Source organism: Jaculus jaculus, chromosome 1 (assembly GCF_020740685.1).
Source record: "Jaculus jaculus isolate mJacJac1 chromosome 1, mJacJac1.mat.Y.cur, whole genome shotgun sequence".
NCBI lineage: Eukaryota > Metazoa > Chordata > Mammalia > Rodentia > Dipodidae > Jaculus > Jaculus jaculus.
The window spans coordinates 220,019,925-220,037,021 of record NC_059102.1 but is presented as its reverse complement, the minus strand read 5'-3'; the positions used below and the strand labels follow the sequence as shown (position 1 = coordinate 220,037,021).

The window sequence follows — 17,097 nt, the reverse complement described above, 5'->3', positions numbered from 1 at the left end:
CCCTCACACCAAAACCAGACAAAGTCAGAACAAAAAAGGAAAATTACAGACCAGTCTCCCTAATGAACATAGATGCAAAAATTCTGAACAAAATATTGGCAAACAGAATATATCTAAAATATTATTCACCCTGATTAAGTTTGCTTTATTCCAGGGATGCAAGGATGGTTCAATATATGCAAATTGGTAAATGTAATGCAGTATATAAGTCATCTGATGGACAAAAATTACATGATCATCTCAATAGATGCAGAAAAGGCATTTGACAATTTCCAACATCCTTTCTTGGTAAAAGTATTACAAGCCAGGTGTGGTAGTGCACACCTTTAATCCCAGCACTCAGGAGGCAGAAGTAGGATTATCACTATGAGTTCAAGCCCACCCTGAGACTACATAGTGAATTCCTGGTCACCCTGGGCTAGAATGAGATCCTATATCAAAAAAAAAAAAAAAAAAAGAAGTATTACAGAAAGTGGGAACATAAGGAACACATCTCAACACAATAAAAGCTATTTATGACAAACCAACAGCCAGCTTAATACTAAATGGAGAAAAACTTGAAGCTTTTCCACTAAATTCAGGAATAAAACAAGGGTGTCCTCTGTCCCCACTTTTATTTAATGTAGTACTGGAAGTCTTACCTATAGCAATAAGGAAGAGACACTCATAAAAGGGATACAAATTGGAAAGGGAGATTTTTTTATACCTGTTTTGATCTCCGTGCTTATCTCATCTTGATTTAAGTTTTGTAAGTAATATAAATCAAGGAAATCATCCATTTATTTCAGATTTTCAAACTTAGTGGAGCATATTTTCTTAAAGTATTTTCTCATGATTTTCTGAATTTCATTGGTATCTGTTTCAATGGTCCTTTTCTTCCCTAATTTTATTGATTTTTGTCTCTATCTCTATCTTTGGTCAGATTTGGTAAGGGTTTATAAGTCTTCTTTACCCTGTCAAAGAACCAACTCTTTTGTTTTATTTATTCTTTGTATTTTTTATTTCTATTTCATTAATTTCTGCCTTAATATTTATTCTTTCTTCCCATTTACTGATTTTTGTTTTGCCTGGTTCTTCTTTTTCTAAAGCCTTATTGTGAAGTATTATGTTGTTTAATTGTGTCCTTTCTAATTTCTTGATACAGGAACATACAACTATAAATTTTCCTCTTAGGATTACCTTCACTGTATACCAAAGATTTTAGTATGTTGTGTTCTCATTATCATTTGATTTTATGAAGTTTTTTATTTTTCTTCATTTCTTCAATAACCAATTTATCATTTTGTAGTGTAAGATCATATCTGATTTTTATGGAAAGCTGAGCTTCTTGGAGGCAAAAAATAGAAAGATCCTGCCTTTTAATCCAGTCTAGAAGCCTGTGTCTTTTGGTTGGGGCATTGAGGCCATTGATATTGAGTTATTATTGAGGACAGCAGGTCCCTTCCTCACGAGGAGCTCCAGCGCTGTTCACACCCTCCTCACCAACAGCATGCTACAGTTCCTGCTTGGATCTACTTTTGGCAATGTGGCCAGAATATATTTGGCTCAGAACTATGACATACTAAACCTGGCTAAAAAACTTGAAGACATTAAGAAGGACTTGGAAACCAAGAAGAAACCCCCTAGCTCCTGATACTCATGCCAGCGCTCCATCCTGGACACATTGATTCCACTGCTCCGAGGGGCCTCCTTTACCACTTCATCTCAAAGCTTTCGTTTTCCTCTCTAGTCCATTATTTTCTTAGCTCAACCATGTGTGTTGCCTCAGAACCAAGATGGGGCCCACAAGTTAAGTTACCCTTTGCACATTTTCAACAGCCTCACCTTGTCTCATATCTTCCTTCCAACTATTTGGGAGGTTCTAAGACTGGAATTATGGTGCTAGATTAGCAAACACAACCTTTAATTGGTTGCTGCTCCTCTGTTCTTTGGGAATTTCTATCTTTTGCCAAAGAAAAATTGATGAGTTTTGTATAGCTGATCATATACAAGTAATAGCAATTACAATGGGGGAAGAAGGGAGGAAGTGGGGGAGGGAGGCAGAGAGATAGAAAATTGGTTCACCATGGCCTCTAGCTATTGCAGTTGAATTCCAGACACATGCATCCCCTTGTGTGCATGTGCACATTGTGCACTTGCATAACTGCGTCTGGACCTGGAGAGTCAAACATGAGTCCTTAGGCTTCTCAGGCAAGCAAGCGCCTTAATCACTAAGGCATCTCTCAAGCTCAGCTTTTTTTTCTCCTAAAAATTTCCCCTGTAATTTGTCAAATATATGATCAGACTTATTTATTTTGATGGAGTGCCCTGTCTTATCCAAGGTGGTCTCAAATTCCTGGGTTCCAACAGACCTCTTCCCTTGGATTTCTGAGTGCTGGGGATATAGGTACACTATAGCTTCTGGCTAGTCTGTGAGATTTTTCAATTAAAAATACTGTAATTTCCCCATGGGTGAAGATACAAAAGTAATTTCATATTAAGGTCCTCTCTAGCCCCTGTCATCCTGCTCCAGATACTCTTCCTCAATCAGTCCTTGGTACCAGCTCTCTGAGTACATTTGAGAAAGAGTCTGTCTAAGCATACTTGTGTGGGCTTTGGGTTGTTATTTTATTTTATTTTATTTTATTTTATTTTATTTTATTTTATTTTATTTTATTTTATTTTATTTTATATTTTTGGCTTTTCAAGGTAGGGTTTCACTCTTGCCCAGGCTGACCTGGAATTCACTATGTAGTCTCAGGGTGGCCTTGAACTCACAGGGATCCTCCTACCTCTGCCTTCTGAGTGCTGGGATCAAAGGCATGTGCCACCACGCCTGGTGTGATTGTTTTTTATTTTAACCTTTAATACAGATATGAAGAGGTCTAGCCTTGTTTTTGTTATTGTTTGTTTGTTTTGTTTTGGCATAGAGACTCAAAGTCCAAGCTGGCCTCCAACTTGCTATTTAGCTGAGGATGACTTTGAACTCCTGATCTTCCTGCCTGTAGCTCTGCTGTGCTGGGATTAAAGGCATGCACCACCTTACCTGGCTTCTAGTTTTGTTCTCACTGGAGTTCATTTCCTTCAGTATAAGGAACAAAGTTCTTTTTTCACCTTGTACGATTCTGTTGAATGAATCCAGCATCACCGAATGTACTGCTACTGACTGTTGAGGTGGCTCTTCTGCTAGAGCGGGGGCAACCTTGCCACTGTCACATGTATCTGTCCAGGGCATAGCTATAATTAAGGGCCTAAAAGTGTTATTTGTATTAACATAGAGTATGTTGCTTCAGGGGGCTTGCTGGGCAGCTTCACTAATGCCCTTCAGACAATATTTTAACAGATTTAACTAAAATGACTTATAGACACACATTTTCAGACAATGACACTGATCCTATATGTACTTCTGAAAGTTTGTCTTTGAAGACATGGACCTCTCATACATGTGGATCAGTATCCCTGTCAAAGTCAACCTCATGTATGACACAGATGAAGATCAAATTAAGGTTTTTCCTTAGTAAGTGGCTCATTCTTTCTGAAACTCTTGCATTATCTGTAAGATATGGATGTAATACCTACCTCATAGGGTCTTCATGAGAAATAACTGAGATAATGTCCCTGTTCTGTTACACTGTCCTTTGCAAATTATCTAATAAATAGTAGATTATTAGTGAAAAAAGAGTTATTATTGAAACATGTGCATTTATTCTTGCCATTCTTCTTGTTTTGTAGTTCTTAGTTTTTCCTTTACTTTCTTGTATTAACTATTATTTGAGTATGGTTTATTTTTTCCTGTTTACATATGTGTGTGCTTTTCTTTCTCTTTAGCATGAAGTATTCCTTCAAGTATTTTATGTAGAGCTGGGTTAGTGGTCCTATATTCCTTTTAGTATGTATGTATGTGTGTGTGTGTGTGTATATATATATATATATATATATGTCTCACTCTAGCCCAGGCTGACTTGGAATTCACTATGTAGTCTTAGGGTGGCCTCAAACTCACAGCAATCCTCCTACATCTGCCTCCTGAGTGCTGAAATTAAAGGCATACAACACCATGCCCAGCTCAAATATTTTTAAAAATTATTATGGTTTTTATTTATTTGAGAGAAGGAGAGAGAGAGAGAGAGGGAGAGAAAGAGAGAGAGAATGGGCATGTCAGGGCCTTCAGCTGCCAAATTGCAGACACATTTGCTGCCTTGTGTATCTGACTTTTGTGGGTCCTGGGGGCTCAAATCTGGGTTCTTTGGCTCTGTGGGAAAGTGCCTTGACTTCTAAGCTTTCTCTCCAGGCCTATTGATGAGACTTTCTACAGATTTTTCTATTTGACTTACTCTGTTTTGCATTTCTACTATTTTTGATTAGTTTTTTTTTTCATTATTTCTATTTCCTTGATAATGTCTTTTATTGACCTTCTTATTTTATTAAGTTGGTTTCCTGTGCTTTCTTAGGATTCCTTCAGGAGTTTATCTTTTTTATTTCTTATTTTTCAAGGTAGGGTCTCACTGTAGCCCAGGCTGACCTGGAATTCACTCTATAGTCCCACAGTGGCCTTGAACTCATGGTGATCCTCCTACCTCTGCCTCTTGTGTGCTGGGATTAAAGAAGTATGCCACCATGCCTGATTGTTTTCTTTTTAAAAATATTTTATTTATTTATTTACTTATTTGAGAGAAAGATGGGGGGAAAGAGAGGAAGAGAGAGAGAGAGAGAGAGAGAGAGAGAGAGAAGGATAGAATGGGCAGGCCAGAGCCTTCATCCACTACAAACAAACTCCAGATGCATGTGCACCTTGTGCACCTGGCTTATGTGTATATTGGGAAATCAAACCTGGGTCACTTGGCTTTGAAGGCAAGGACCTTAAGTGCTAATCCATGTCTCTAGCCCAGGAGCTTGCTTTCTTGTTTGAGTCCTTTGATTTCTTTGAAGATAGATATAAGTTATTTTAATTTTTCAAGGTAGGGTCAGCTAAGGCTAACCTGGAACTCATGGTGATCCTCCTACCCCAGCCTCCTGAGTTCTGTGATTAAAGGTGTGACCCACCACACCTGGGCTTAATAATTTTTTTCAATTCTTTGTCAGGCATTTCCTCTATGTCAGTCTTACCGAAGGTCATTTCTGATGGATTTATATATGTTGTGGAATTATATTGTCTTGATTTTTTTTGTACTATAATGTAGATATTTTTGCATCTTGAGTTAATTTGATGCTTAGGTTTTCTAATTATCTGCAGTATTTTTAGATGTGCAAATCTGATTTTATATATCTTCAGTATAGGAGCTTAAAGTGCCAGATGTGGCTCTTATTTTACTTCCAGAATAATAGCCAAAGTTACCCTAGGTGTTGGATTTTCCTTCTATGCAAGTATTTCAGTAGGCTGGATGGGGCAAAATACTGGCAAATTCTAAAATTCAACTGAGCACTATACACATTTAATCAAAATCAGAATAGAGTATTTATGCAAGAGTAGGGATTAAAACAAACACCCTTAACATTGTCAATTGGGAGGCTGAGATTTCTGGTCTGAAATGGGTTCCAGATCAGCTTGTGGCCCAGTGAGTCCTTGACCCCAAGAATGACAGAAGAAAAAGACAAAGGTCTTATAAATCATTAAATATCAAAGGCAACAATAGTTAACACCAAAATACAGCTTATTTGAGAATGGTAAAGCTAGCCAAGAATGCCTCAGTCAAATCTAACCCATAACCTGCCCTGACATGAAAGGTGTGATAAGCATTTCCAGTGCAAGCATATGTACCTGGTTTTGTGTAAGTAGGCTTATTATTTTGTGGGATGGCTTCCAATTTCACCAATGCTGAGTGCCCACCGGTGGCCTCAGTTACAGCTGTGCTGGATGCTGTGTGGCTGGTGGGTGGGTCTCCAGTGGATCGCAGTTGTTGGGGGAAGGGAGACTGTGTAGGGTGCCTGGAGGTATACAGAGCTGCTCAGCTAGTCCCATTTATCCTCTCCTTCAGCAGCTGCTCAGCTGTTTTCTGCTGTCTTCTCATTCAGGTTTCTTGACTTTGTGAGGAGGTTGGTGTTAGTGGAAAATCTCTTCACCTGTTTTCTGCTTCTGTGGCTCAGGCAGGCCATGGTGAGTAAGGGGACAGGATGCCAGCATCACTGGTTGGAACTGGTTCTGGCTATTGTGTGGTTGCTCTGGGTTTCTCCTGCTTCTCTGCTGTGATTGATAATTCTTTATACACTTTTTAGTAGAAGAGGTGTTTTTTTTTTTTTTTTTTTTTTGCTGCTTATCACCCACCCTTGCTGCCTTGGCATGGCTACTATGCTCTTATTTTAACCAGAAGTCTAATATTTTTTAAAGAATAGCAACAACTGGGCTGGAGAGATGGCTTAGCGGTTAAGCGCTTGCCTGTGAAGCCTAAGGACCCCGGTTCGAGGCTCGGTTCCCCAGGTCCCACGTTAGCCAGATGCACAAGGGGGCGCACGCGTCTGGAGTTCGTTTGCAGAGGCTGGAAGCCCTGGCGCGCCCATTCTCTCTCTCTCCCTCTATCTGTCTTTCTTTCTGTGTCTATCGCTCTCAAATAAAAAAAAAAAAAAAGAATAGCAACAACTAAAAGTATTTTTTAGTAATTAAAAAAGTTATTTATGGGCTGGAGAGATGGCTTAGTGGTTAAGCGCTTGCCTGTGAAGCCTAAGGACCTCGGTTTGAGGCTTGGTTCCCCAGGTCCCACGTTAGCCAGATGCACAAGGGGGCGCATGCGTCTGGAGTTCGTTTGCAGAGGCTGGAAGCCCTGGTGCACCCATTCTCTCTCCCTCTACCTGTCTTTCCCTCTGTGTCTGTCGCTCTCAAATAAATAAATAAAAAATTTTTGAAAAAGTTATTTATTTATTTGAGAGAGTGAAAGAGGCAGATAGAAAGACAGAGAGAGAGAGGGAGAGAGAGAGAGTGCAAAAGAGAATAAGTGTGTCAGGGACTTCAGCTTCTGTAAATGAACTCCAGATGCATGTACCACATTGTGCATCTGGCTTATGTGGGTCCTGGGAAATTGAACCTGGGTCATTTGGCTTCACAGGCAAACACCTTAACTACTAAGCCATCTTTCCAGACCATTTTTAAGGTATTAAAAATAATTTATTTTTATTTATTTATTTGAGAGAGAAAAAGAGGGAGGGAGGAAGAGAGAGAGAGAGAGACTGGGCATGCCAGTGCCTCCAGCCACTGCAAGTGAATTCCAGACTGATGCACCACCTTGTGCATCTGGCTTATGTGAATCATGGGGAATTGAACCTGGGTCCTTTGGCTTTTCAGGCAAGCACCTTAACTGATAAGCCAACTGTCCAGTCCCTCAAAACATATTTGAGAGGGCTGAGAAGATGGCTCAGAGGTTAAAGTCATTTGCTGCCTGCTAGGGCCTTATCTGATATTGAAGGTATGATCATTTCTTTGATGTTTTTGTCTTTGAAACTGTATTAGTTACTTTTTCTTGTTGCTGTGACAAAATGCCTGTCAGAAACAATTTAAGAGAGGAAGAATTTATCCTGGCTTACAGTTTTGGGGGCATACAATCCAAGGTATAGTAGAGTGGCTTGGTCCAGGGTGGGGTGAGCTTGCAGCTACTGCTTCTCACATTTTGGTGGACTAGGAATCAGACAGCTTATGCCAAAACCAACAGTTGATATGATCTTCAAGGCCCAACCCCAGTGACCCACTTCTGCTAGCTAGGCCCCCTGTCCCAAAGGTTCTAAGCTTTCTTCAAAAGCCCAACCAGCTAGGGACCAAGAGCTCAAACACAGGGGAATGTGGGAACATTTCAAATTCAAACTGTAACAAAGTCTGTCATTCAAAAACTATGTCATCAGGCAAGGTGATACATGCCTGTGATCATAGCACTCTGGAGGAAGAGACAGAAAAATTTCTACAAGTTTGAGACCAGCTTTGGTTTTATAGTGAGTTCTAGGGTGATCAGAGCTACACAATGGGATCATGTTTCAAACACTATACAAGGGGCTTGGAAGCTGGCTTGGTGGATAAAGTGTTTGTCATACGAGCATGAGGACCTCAGTTTGGATCCTTAGAACTTGTGTAAAAGCCACACATTGTTCCTGTAATCCCACTGCTGGGGAGTGGAGACAGGAAAATACCTAGGACTTTGTGAAGAGCTAGTCTAGCTGATTTGATGCATTTCACTTTCAGTGAATGACTATCTCAAAAAACATATGACTTGCTCATGTGTGTCATGGCATGTGCATACTTTCACTCATACACATGAATGGGCATACACATAAAAATAAAGAAAGCTAGGATTCTGCTGTGGCTCGAATGTGCCCTCTACAAGGATATGTTGGAAACCAGTGCAGCAACACTTAATGAAAATTGATGAGGTTGTAGGATTGGAATGAGAGGCTGGAGAGATGGCTCAGCAGTTAAAGGCAATTGTTTGCAACGCCTGATGGCCCAGATTTAATTCCTTAGTACCTATATAAAGACAGATACACAAAGTAGAATATGCATTTGGAGTTCATTTATAGCAGCCCATTCCTTCTCTTTGCCTCATTCTCTCTGTCTTAAATATACAAAATATTTTATTTTTATTTACTTACTTTTAAAGATTTTTTATTGACAACTTCCATAATTATAGACAATAAACCATGGTAATTCCCTTTCCCCCACTTTCCCATTTGCAACTCCACTTTCCAACATACCCCTTCCCCCCTCTCAATCAGTTTCTGTTTTGTTTTAATGTCATCATCTTTCCCTCCTATTATGATGGTCTTATGTAGGCAGTGTCAAGCACTGCAAGGTCATGGATTTCCAGGCCATTCTGTGTCTGGAGGCACACGTTGTAAGGAGTCTTATCCTTCCTTTGGCTCTTACATTCTTTCCACCACCTCTTCCACAATGGACCCTGAGCCTTTGAAGGTGTGATAGAGAAGTTTCAGTGCTGAGAACTCCTCTGTCACTTCTCAGCACTATGGTGCCTTCTGAGTCATCCCAAGGTCACTGCCACCTGAAAAAAGAAAGTTCTCTAACCAAAAACAAGAGTAGCATTAACATATGGGCTTGAACCTTAAGAGAAGTTGCTGTTGGGCAGTTTGGTGAGCATAGAATATACATTTAGCCAGACAGCAGCAGACGTTACACCCCTAGGGCTCATGACTTCCCTGTGGTAGGTTTTCAGTATCAGGCATATATTCCCTCCCATGGAGCTGGCCTCCAGTCCAATTAGAGAACAGTTGCTTTTCCCCCATAATAGACATGTCACTAATGTACCCATTGGCTCATTTGGCATGGCTGGCCAATCTTAAGGCTTGCAGTGTCCACTATTTATCTCCACTGGTGATTTCTCTCTCTCCCATGGAACTACATGCAGTGGAGATTTTTCATCTTTCTGTCATCTGGTCTACATGGAGGTTTTCAGCTCAACTCCAGCAGGATTTCTCAATGACCTTACAGCTCAAGTGTGGTGGTTTGATTCCAGTGTCCCCCATAAACTTACGTGTTCTGAATGCAAGGTTCCCAGCTGATGAAGATGTGGGAATTAATGCCTCCTGGAAGCAGTGTATTGTTGGAGGCAGGCTTATGAGCATTATAGCCAGTTGCCCCATGCCAGTGTTTGGCACACTCTCCTGTTGCTATTGTCTGCCTGATGTTGGCCAAGGTAGTATTCATTCTCTGCTCATGCCATCATTTTCCCTGCCATCATGGAATGTCTCCTCCAGTCTGTAAGCCAAAATAAATCCCTTTTCCCCTCAAAGCTGCTCTTAGTCAGGTGATTTCTGCCAGCAATGTGAACCTGACTGTAACAGTATTGGTACTGAGGAGAGGGATTGCTGCTAGACACCTAACTGTGTGGCTTTGGCATTTTGGAGCTGATTTCAAGAGGAATGTGGAAGGATTTGAAACTTTGGCCTAAGAGATACCTTTCAGTGTTGTAAGTACAGCTTGTTGGACTATTCTGGTCAGAGCTGAAAGACCTGAATATAGCAAGAACTATGAACTGTGAGATTTGGTTTGTGAGGGTGAGAAAGAGTTTTGCCTGGACTGGGCTGGAGGCAGTTTTTGTGGGAGGCTTGCTGTTATGCCTTGTCCTCAGAACTTGTCCAGGGTTGCTTAGCATAGAAATGGACTGCTGTGAACAGAATGATATGGCACAGAGAAATGAAATCTTTGGGCTGAGGCTGCTGCCTGTTCAGCTGCAATTGTATGAGAGATTATAACCTTTGAGATTGGAGCAACACAAAGAATGTAGACTCCTTTGAAGGGGCCTGAGTGCTCAAGAAATGCCCTGTTCCTCAAAGTCTGCTTTATTCCTCCTCTTGTATTAACAAATTGGCACCCTACCTGGTATTGTGGAGTACAAGAAATACAGGAAAGATAGGGTCATTGAGTTTGTAACACACTCTTGTGTTTTGGAAATGGCTATGGAGAGTGTGAAGCAAGTTTGTTGGATGCCTGCATGGAGACCTGATGGAGCCATGGGGATGAACTGTGGGTTGCAGTGGAGACCCAGGACCACAAGATGGCTGCCAAGGAAAGCTGCTGGCCCCAGATGATTTTTTTCAGGACTACGAGTAGCCTAGCTATAGGGGTGGAATTGGAACTCCAGAGACTTGTTGCTGGTTAGAATTATCAGACTTGGAGATTTGTCACTGGCTAGAGTTGTTGGACTTGAAGCTACAGAGTTTGATGTTTGCCCTGGTTGTTTTAAATCTTGTATTGGCTGAATATTGCTTTGCTATACCCAATGCCATCTTTTGCAATGTGAATGTTTATTCCATGCTGTTATGGTTTTTTTGAGGTTATTTTTTAGTATTATTGCTCAGTTAAAAGACCTTGAATTATGGGGATGTTTGAACAACATTAGGATTGATAAAAACTATGGGGACTCTTAAAGTCATACTGAATGCATTGCATTGTATTTTTATCATGTATGGATGCCAGTTTATGGGGGCTGGGGTGGAATGTAGTGGTTTGCTTCAGGTGTCCCCCATAAACTTAGGTATTCTGAATGTTAGGTTCCCAGCTGATGGAGATTTGGGAATTAATGCCTCCTGGAGGCAGTGTATTGTTGGAGGTGAGCTTATGGGTGTTATAGCCAGTTTTCTCATGCTACTGTTTGTTAGATTCTTCTGTTGCTATTGTCCACCTTATGTTGGCCAGGGGATGATATCCACCCTCTGTTCATGCCAATGTTTTCTGTGCCATGGTGGAGTGTTCCCTTGAGTCTGTAAGCTGAAATAAACTCCCTTCTCCCCCAAAGTTGCTCTTGGTCAGGTGATTTCTGCCAGCAATGTGGACCTGACTGCAATACCAAGTATTTGAGTCTTGGCAATGGCCTGTAATGTTTTGGGGAGTATCAGGGACTTCCCTGGCCAACAACTGACTGGAAGGTATACCATCCCTGACACTGAAAATTTTCTAGTAACAATCTGTGGCTTCTGGATGTGCCAATGCCTAAAAAGTAGGTTTCCATATGACATTCACACCCTCTTTGATATTGATTAGCCCTCCCTCCATCTTTACTATACTCAATCTCTTCCCCTGACTTCAGTTAGACCTTTACCACCCCAGTAATTTGTTATGCTACTTACATATATTCAATACCATCCTATTAAGTCCACTCTCCCTCCCTTTCTATTCCTTTTCTAGCTTAGTGGCCTCTGCTACTCAGTTTTATTCCAACTCACATAGAAGTCCAATCATTTATAGCTAGGACCCACATATGAGACAGAACATGTAATGTTTGGCTTTCTGGGCCTGGGTTACCTCACTAAATATAATCCTTTCCAGATCTATCCATTTACCTGCAAATTTTATAATTTCATTTTCCTTTACTGCTGACTAGAACTCCATTATAAAAATGTACCACATCTTCATCATCCACTCATCAATTGAGGGACATCTAGGCTGGTTCTATTTCCTAGCTGTTGTGAATAGAGCAGCAATAAACATGGTTATACAAGTATCTCTAAGGTAGTGAGATGAGTCCTTCGGATATAAGCCTTGGAGTGGTATAGCTGGGTAATGTGGAAAATCTATTTTTAGCTGTCTCAGGAACCTCCACACTGATTTCCACAATGGCTAGACCATATTGCATTCCCACCAACAGTGTATAAGGGTTCCTCTTTTTCCACATTCTCACCAGAATTTATGGTCATTTGTTTTCTTGATGGTAGCCATTCTGACAGGGGTAAGATGGTATTTCAATGTAATTTTAATTTGCATTTCCCTGATAACTAAGAATGTAGAACTTTGTTTTATATGTTTATATGCTGCCTGTATTTCTTCTTTTGAGAACTCTCTATTTAGTTCCATAGCCCATTTTTTAATTGGGTTGTTTGATTTCTTATTATTTAGTCATTTTTTTCCCTTTGGTTTTTTTGAGGTAGGGTCTTGCTATAACCCAGGCTGACCTGACATTCACTACAAAGTCTCAGGGTGGCCTTGTACTCACAGTGATCCTCCTACCTCTGCCTCCCGAGTGCTGGGATTAAAGGCGTGCCCAGCTTATTATTTAGTTTTTTGTATATACTGGATATTAATCCCCTGTCATATGAATAGCTAGCAAAGATATGCCTCATTGGTCTATTCATAGTGTCCTTTGCCATACAAAATCTTTGTAATTTCATGAGATCCCAGTGGTTGATTAGTGGTTTTATTTCCTGAACAATTGGGATTATATTCAGAAAGTCGTGGCCCATGCCAATATGTTGAAGGGTTTCCACTTTTTTCTGTAGTAGCTTCATAGTTTCAGGCCTGATATTAAGGCCTTTGATCCATATGGGCTGAGTTCTTGTGCATGGAGAGAGGTAGGGATCTATTATCATCCTTCTATAGACACATATCCAGTTTTCCCAGCACCATTAGTTGAAGAAGCTGTTTTTTCTCCAATGAGTATTTTGGCATTTTTGTTGAAGATCAGGTGGCTGTAGCTACCCAGACTTGTATCTGGGTCCTTTATTTCGTTCCATTGATCTATGTCTGTTTTTCTTTCAATACCAAGCTGTTTTTGTTACTATGGCTCTGTAATGTAGGTTTAAAATCAGGTATGCTGAGTCCACCAGTCTTATTTTTGAATATAGATACAGGAAGCCTTTAGAACCCCAGCCAGACAAAACCTGGAAAGAACCTCTCCTTGCCATATTATAATCAAACTTCCAAACACACACACCAAAGAAAAAATATTGAAAGCAGTTAGAGAGAAAGATCATGTTACCTACAAAAGTAAGCCCATCAGGATTACAGCAGATTATTCAACACAAACTTTTATAGCCAGAAGGGCTTGGGGTGATATATTCCAAGTTCTGAAAGATAACAACTGTCAACCAAGGTTACTTTATCCTGCAAAGTTATCCATTCAAATAGACGGAGAAATAAGGATATTCCATGACAAAAGCAGGTTAAAGGAGTATTTGGAGAGATGGTAATATGTGGCTTGAGACTGGAAACATGGTAATATGAGACCTGATACTAGAGAGGTGTGTGACCTGAGAGATACAGATATGATAATGTAATGTATACCATGAAACACAGAGAGATGGTAATGTTTGATGTGAGACTAGACAAATGGTAATGTGTGACCTGAGATGTAGAAATGGTAATGTATTAACTGAGACTAGAGAGATGATAGTGTGTGACCTGGGACCATAGAGATTGTAAAGCATGACCTGAGATGCAGAGAGTTGGTAACTTGTAACTTGACACTCAATAGAAAGTAATGTGTGACCTGAGACTAGAGAGGTAGTAATGTGTGACCTCAGATGTAGATAGATGGCAACATGTGACATGAGATGTGGAGAGATAGTATGTGTGACCTGAGATGTAGAGAGAAGGTAATGTGTGACCTAAGACATAGAGTGATGATAATGTGGGACATTAAATGTAGAGAGATGGTAACATGTGATCTGAGATGTCGAGAGATAGAAATGTGTGACCTGAGACTTGAGAAATGGTAATGTGTGACCTGAGAATAGAGATAAAGTAATGACTGACCTGAGGCTTGAGAAATGTGTGACTTGAGAAGAATGATGGTAGTGTATGACCTGAGATGACAGAGGTGGTAGTGTGTGACCTGAGGCTAGAGAGATGGGAAAGTGTTATCTAAGGGTAAAGAAATGGTAGTGTGTGACCTGAGGCTAGAGAGGTTGTAGCTGTGATCTAAGATGTAGAGAAATGTTAACGTGTGACTGAGACTAAAGGGATAGTAGTAAGTGACCTGAAACTAGAGACATGGTAATGTCTGTCATGAGATGTGGAGAGATGATAATGTGTGACTTGAGGCTAGAGAGATGGCAACATGTGACCTGAGTCTAGAGAGATGGTGTAGTAGATTGCTTCAGATTCACTGAGATGAATTTCCAAACCAGGCACAGTTATAGAGGAAGGGATATTTATTGAAGTTTACAGATCCATGGGACGTTCCATAATGGTAGAAGAAGCTGGCCCACTTTCACAGGTCCAAGCACTAACCTTGTGTAACTTTGTAGTTTAACTTGTGATTTAACTCCCATCCTGTTTTTGCAATGAACATCTTATAGCTTTCTACAAGAAAAGCTGACTCCTCCAGCAGCCCAAGGCTGCACTTAGAGATCCTGACCTCCAGGGTGTAGTCTTGATGCATCAGCCCTTACCCAACAATCTGTGAGTTGGTCTTACTTGTGTGACATTGGGCCCTATAGCATCCTGAAGGCTCATTCAGGGTCCACATTTCAAGACCCCCCCTCCTGACTCCAAGGCTACTGACTGGGGAAAGACCCCTAATCATGGCCCAAGAACTGTATCTCTGTCTGCTTGCATGTTCCTGGTTTTGGAGTCTGTAGCAAGCTGGTGGTGGAGAGCTTTTTACCTAGGACAGCTGGTCATTTCCTTTGCTAGGTAGGAAACCTCTGGTGGTACTTTTTTTGTTTTACCTTTTATTTTTTTTCTGATTTTATGGTACTGCCTGCTTTTCTGGGTCCAAGAGGGAAGCTGGATGCAACATTAATTTCCTTGGATGAGGGATTGAGGGGCTGCCCTTGACCCTCTTTGGCTCCATTCGGAGATTTCAAATGGAGGTCTGTTTCTGGTTCAGTTTCAGTTTGGCAGCCGCTTGACAATGTCAGGAGAGCTGTTATTGCTAGCATATTTGTGTTTGGTATTGTGTTCGTTTGTCTTGTTCTAGTCTGTGAAGATATGGGTCAAAGTCATTCTGCTGAAAAAATCTCCTTTAGAACTGGTTAAAAAGCACTTTAAGTATCCTCAGAAAAAAAGGCATCACTACAAGGTGAACAAGTCTTTCCCAGAAAATTAAATACTTATTGCTCAATTGATTGGCTGGCCTTCAACATAGGATGGTCACCACCAGAGGGTACCTTTAACTTGTCTTTAATCTGCTCTGTACAAAAAAGGACTGTATCCTCTCCAGGTCACCCAGACCAGGTTCCTAACATCATTGCATGGTGCTATCTTGTGGAGAAACCCCCTTTGTGGCTAAAGAAAATGCTCCCTCCCTCTAACAGCACTCCCATTATTATTACTAAACCTAAATCTATTTAAAGCAGGTTCTTTCTCAGAATGAAAAAGAAATCTCTCCAGCTTACAGGTCTCTGACACCACAGCCATCTTCTAACCCCTACCAGTACCACAGAACCCCCTTCTCAGCCCTCCCCATACTTGCAGTAGTTCTCAATACCAATACCACTCTCAGCTGACACATTCTGACCCTCCTGAAACACTTGGAGCCTCCACTCTCATCCTGCCACTCCAACAGTCTCCTCTGATAGTGAATCCACCACCTGGTTTAGCCCCCCACATGTTTATGGTTTATACCCCCTTTTCCACTAGCAACCTGTATAATTGGATACATCAGAATCCCTCTTTTTCAGAAAAAAACCCAGAATCTGATATCCCTTCTTAAGACAGTCTTCTATACCCATCAGCCCACATGGGAAGACTGTCTGCAACTTTTGCAGACCTTTTTTTTTTTTTTTTAACCACAGAGGAACATGAAAGAATCAGAAGGGAAGCCAGGAAACTAGTGTTTGGAGCTGACATATGGAAAATCCTCATGTTATCGATGAAGGTTTCCCCTCCACATGGCCAGACTGGGATCCCAACACTGCTAAAGGTAGGGCATCTCTTAACCTCTTTCACCAGACTCTGATGGGTGGTCTCTGAGCAGCTGCACACACCCAAAAATTTTGTCTAAGGTGTGTGACCCAAGGGCCCACAGAATCCCCTGTGGCTTTCCTAGAAAGGCTGCAGGAAGCATATAGGATATACACTCCCATAGATCCCAAGGCCCCTGAGAATAGGTGAGCTATTAACATTGCCTTTGTAACTCAGTCTGCCCCAGGTATTAGAAAGAAGATTCAGATGATAGAAGGTTTTGAGGGTAAGCTTCTTTCAGAGTTTAGCAGAGATTGCTGCTGGGGCATATAATAATAGAGATGCTCCGGAAGATAGGCTAAGAAAATGGCTAAGGTTATGGTGGCTACCTTCCAGAAAATGCAAGGCCCCATGAGACAGCCCTATACTTTGCTCAGTATGATTCTACCTGAAAGACAAATATATACTGTGCTGTACTCAAGAGATGCTTTTTTTAGTATCCCATTGGCAAAGGGAAGTCAACCCATTTTTGCTTTTGAATGTATAGACCGAGAACAAGACACCAGTGGACAACTAACTTGGACTAGGCTTCCTTAGAGATATAAAAACTTCCTCACCCTCTTTGATGAGGCTCTTCATAAAGATTTGCAGTCCTTTCCCAAGGAAACATGTGATGCAACTGTCCTACCATACTTGGATGACCTCCTCCTAGTTACAGAAACAGAGGAGGAATGCCTCTGTGCCACAGAGCATCTCCTGGACAACTTACAACATCTGGGCTTTGCATATCAGCCAGGAAGGTTCAACTGTGTGTGTGTGTGTGTGTAAGACCACCTACTTGTGATATGAACTCCAAAAAGGTAAGAGAATGCTGTCAGCTTCTAGGATTCAGATGATCACCCAAATCCCCATACCTCAAACTAAGAAGCAAGTCCAAGAATTCCTCAGAACTGTGGGATATTGCAGAATTTGGATCCCAAGGTTTGCTGAATTGGCCAAGCCTCTATAAGGCCATGAGAGGGCAAGGAAAAGATTTTAACTAGACTCAAAAAACAAGCCTTACACAA

The 17,097-nt window shown here is 41.0% G+C and overlaps 1 protein-coding gene across 1 annotated transcript; it reads left to right on the top strand.

Moving 5' to 3' along the window:
* The first annotated feature begins 1,489 nt into the window (after positions 1 to 1,489).
* Positions 1,490 to 1,633, top strand: LOC101600759 (short transmembrane mitochondrial protein 1-like). The gene has a single exon (XM_004665958.1). It carries the CDS (start codon positions 1,490 to 1,492, stop codon positions 1,631 to 1,633), a length of 144 nt encoding a protein of 47 aa, XP_004666015.1.
* Positions 1,634 to 17,097: the final 15,464 nt, after the last annotated feature.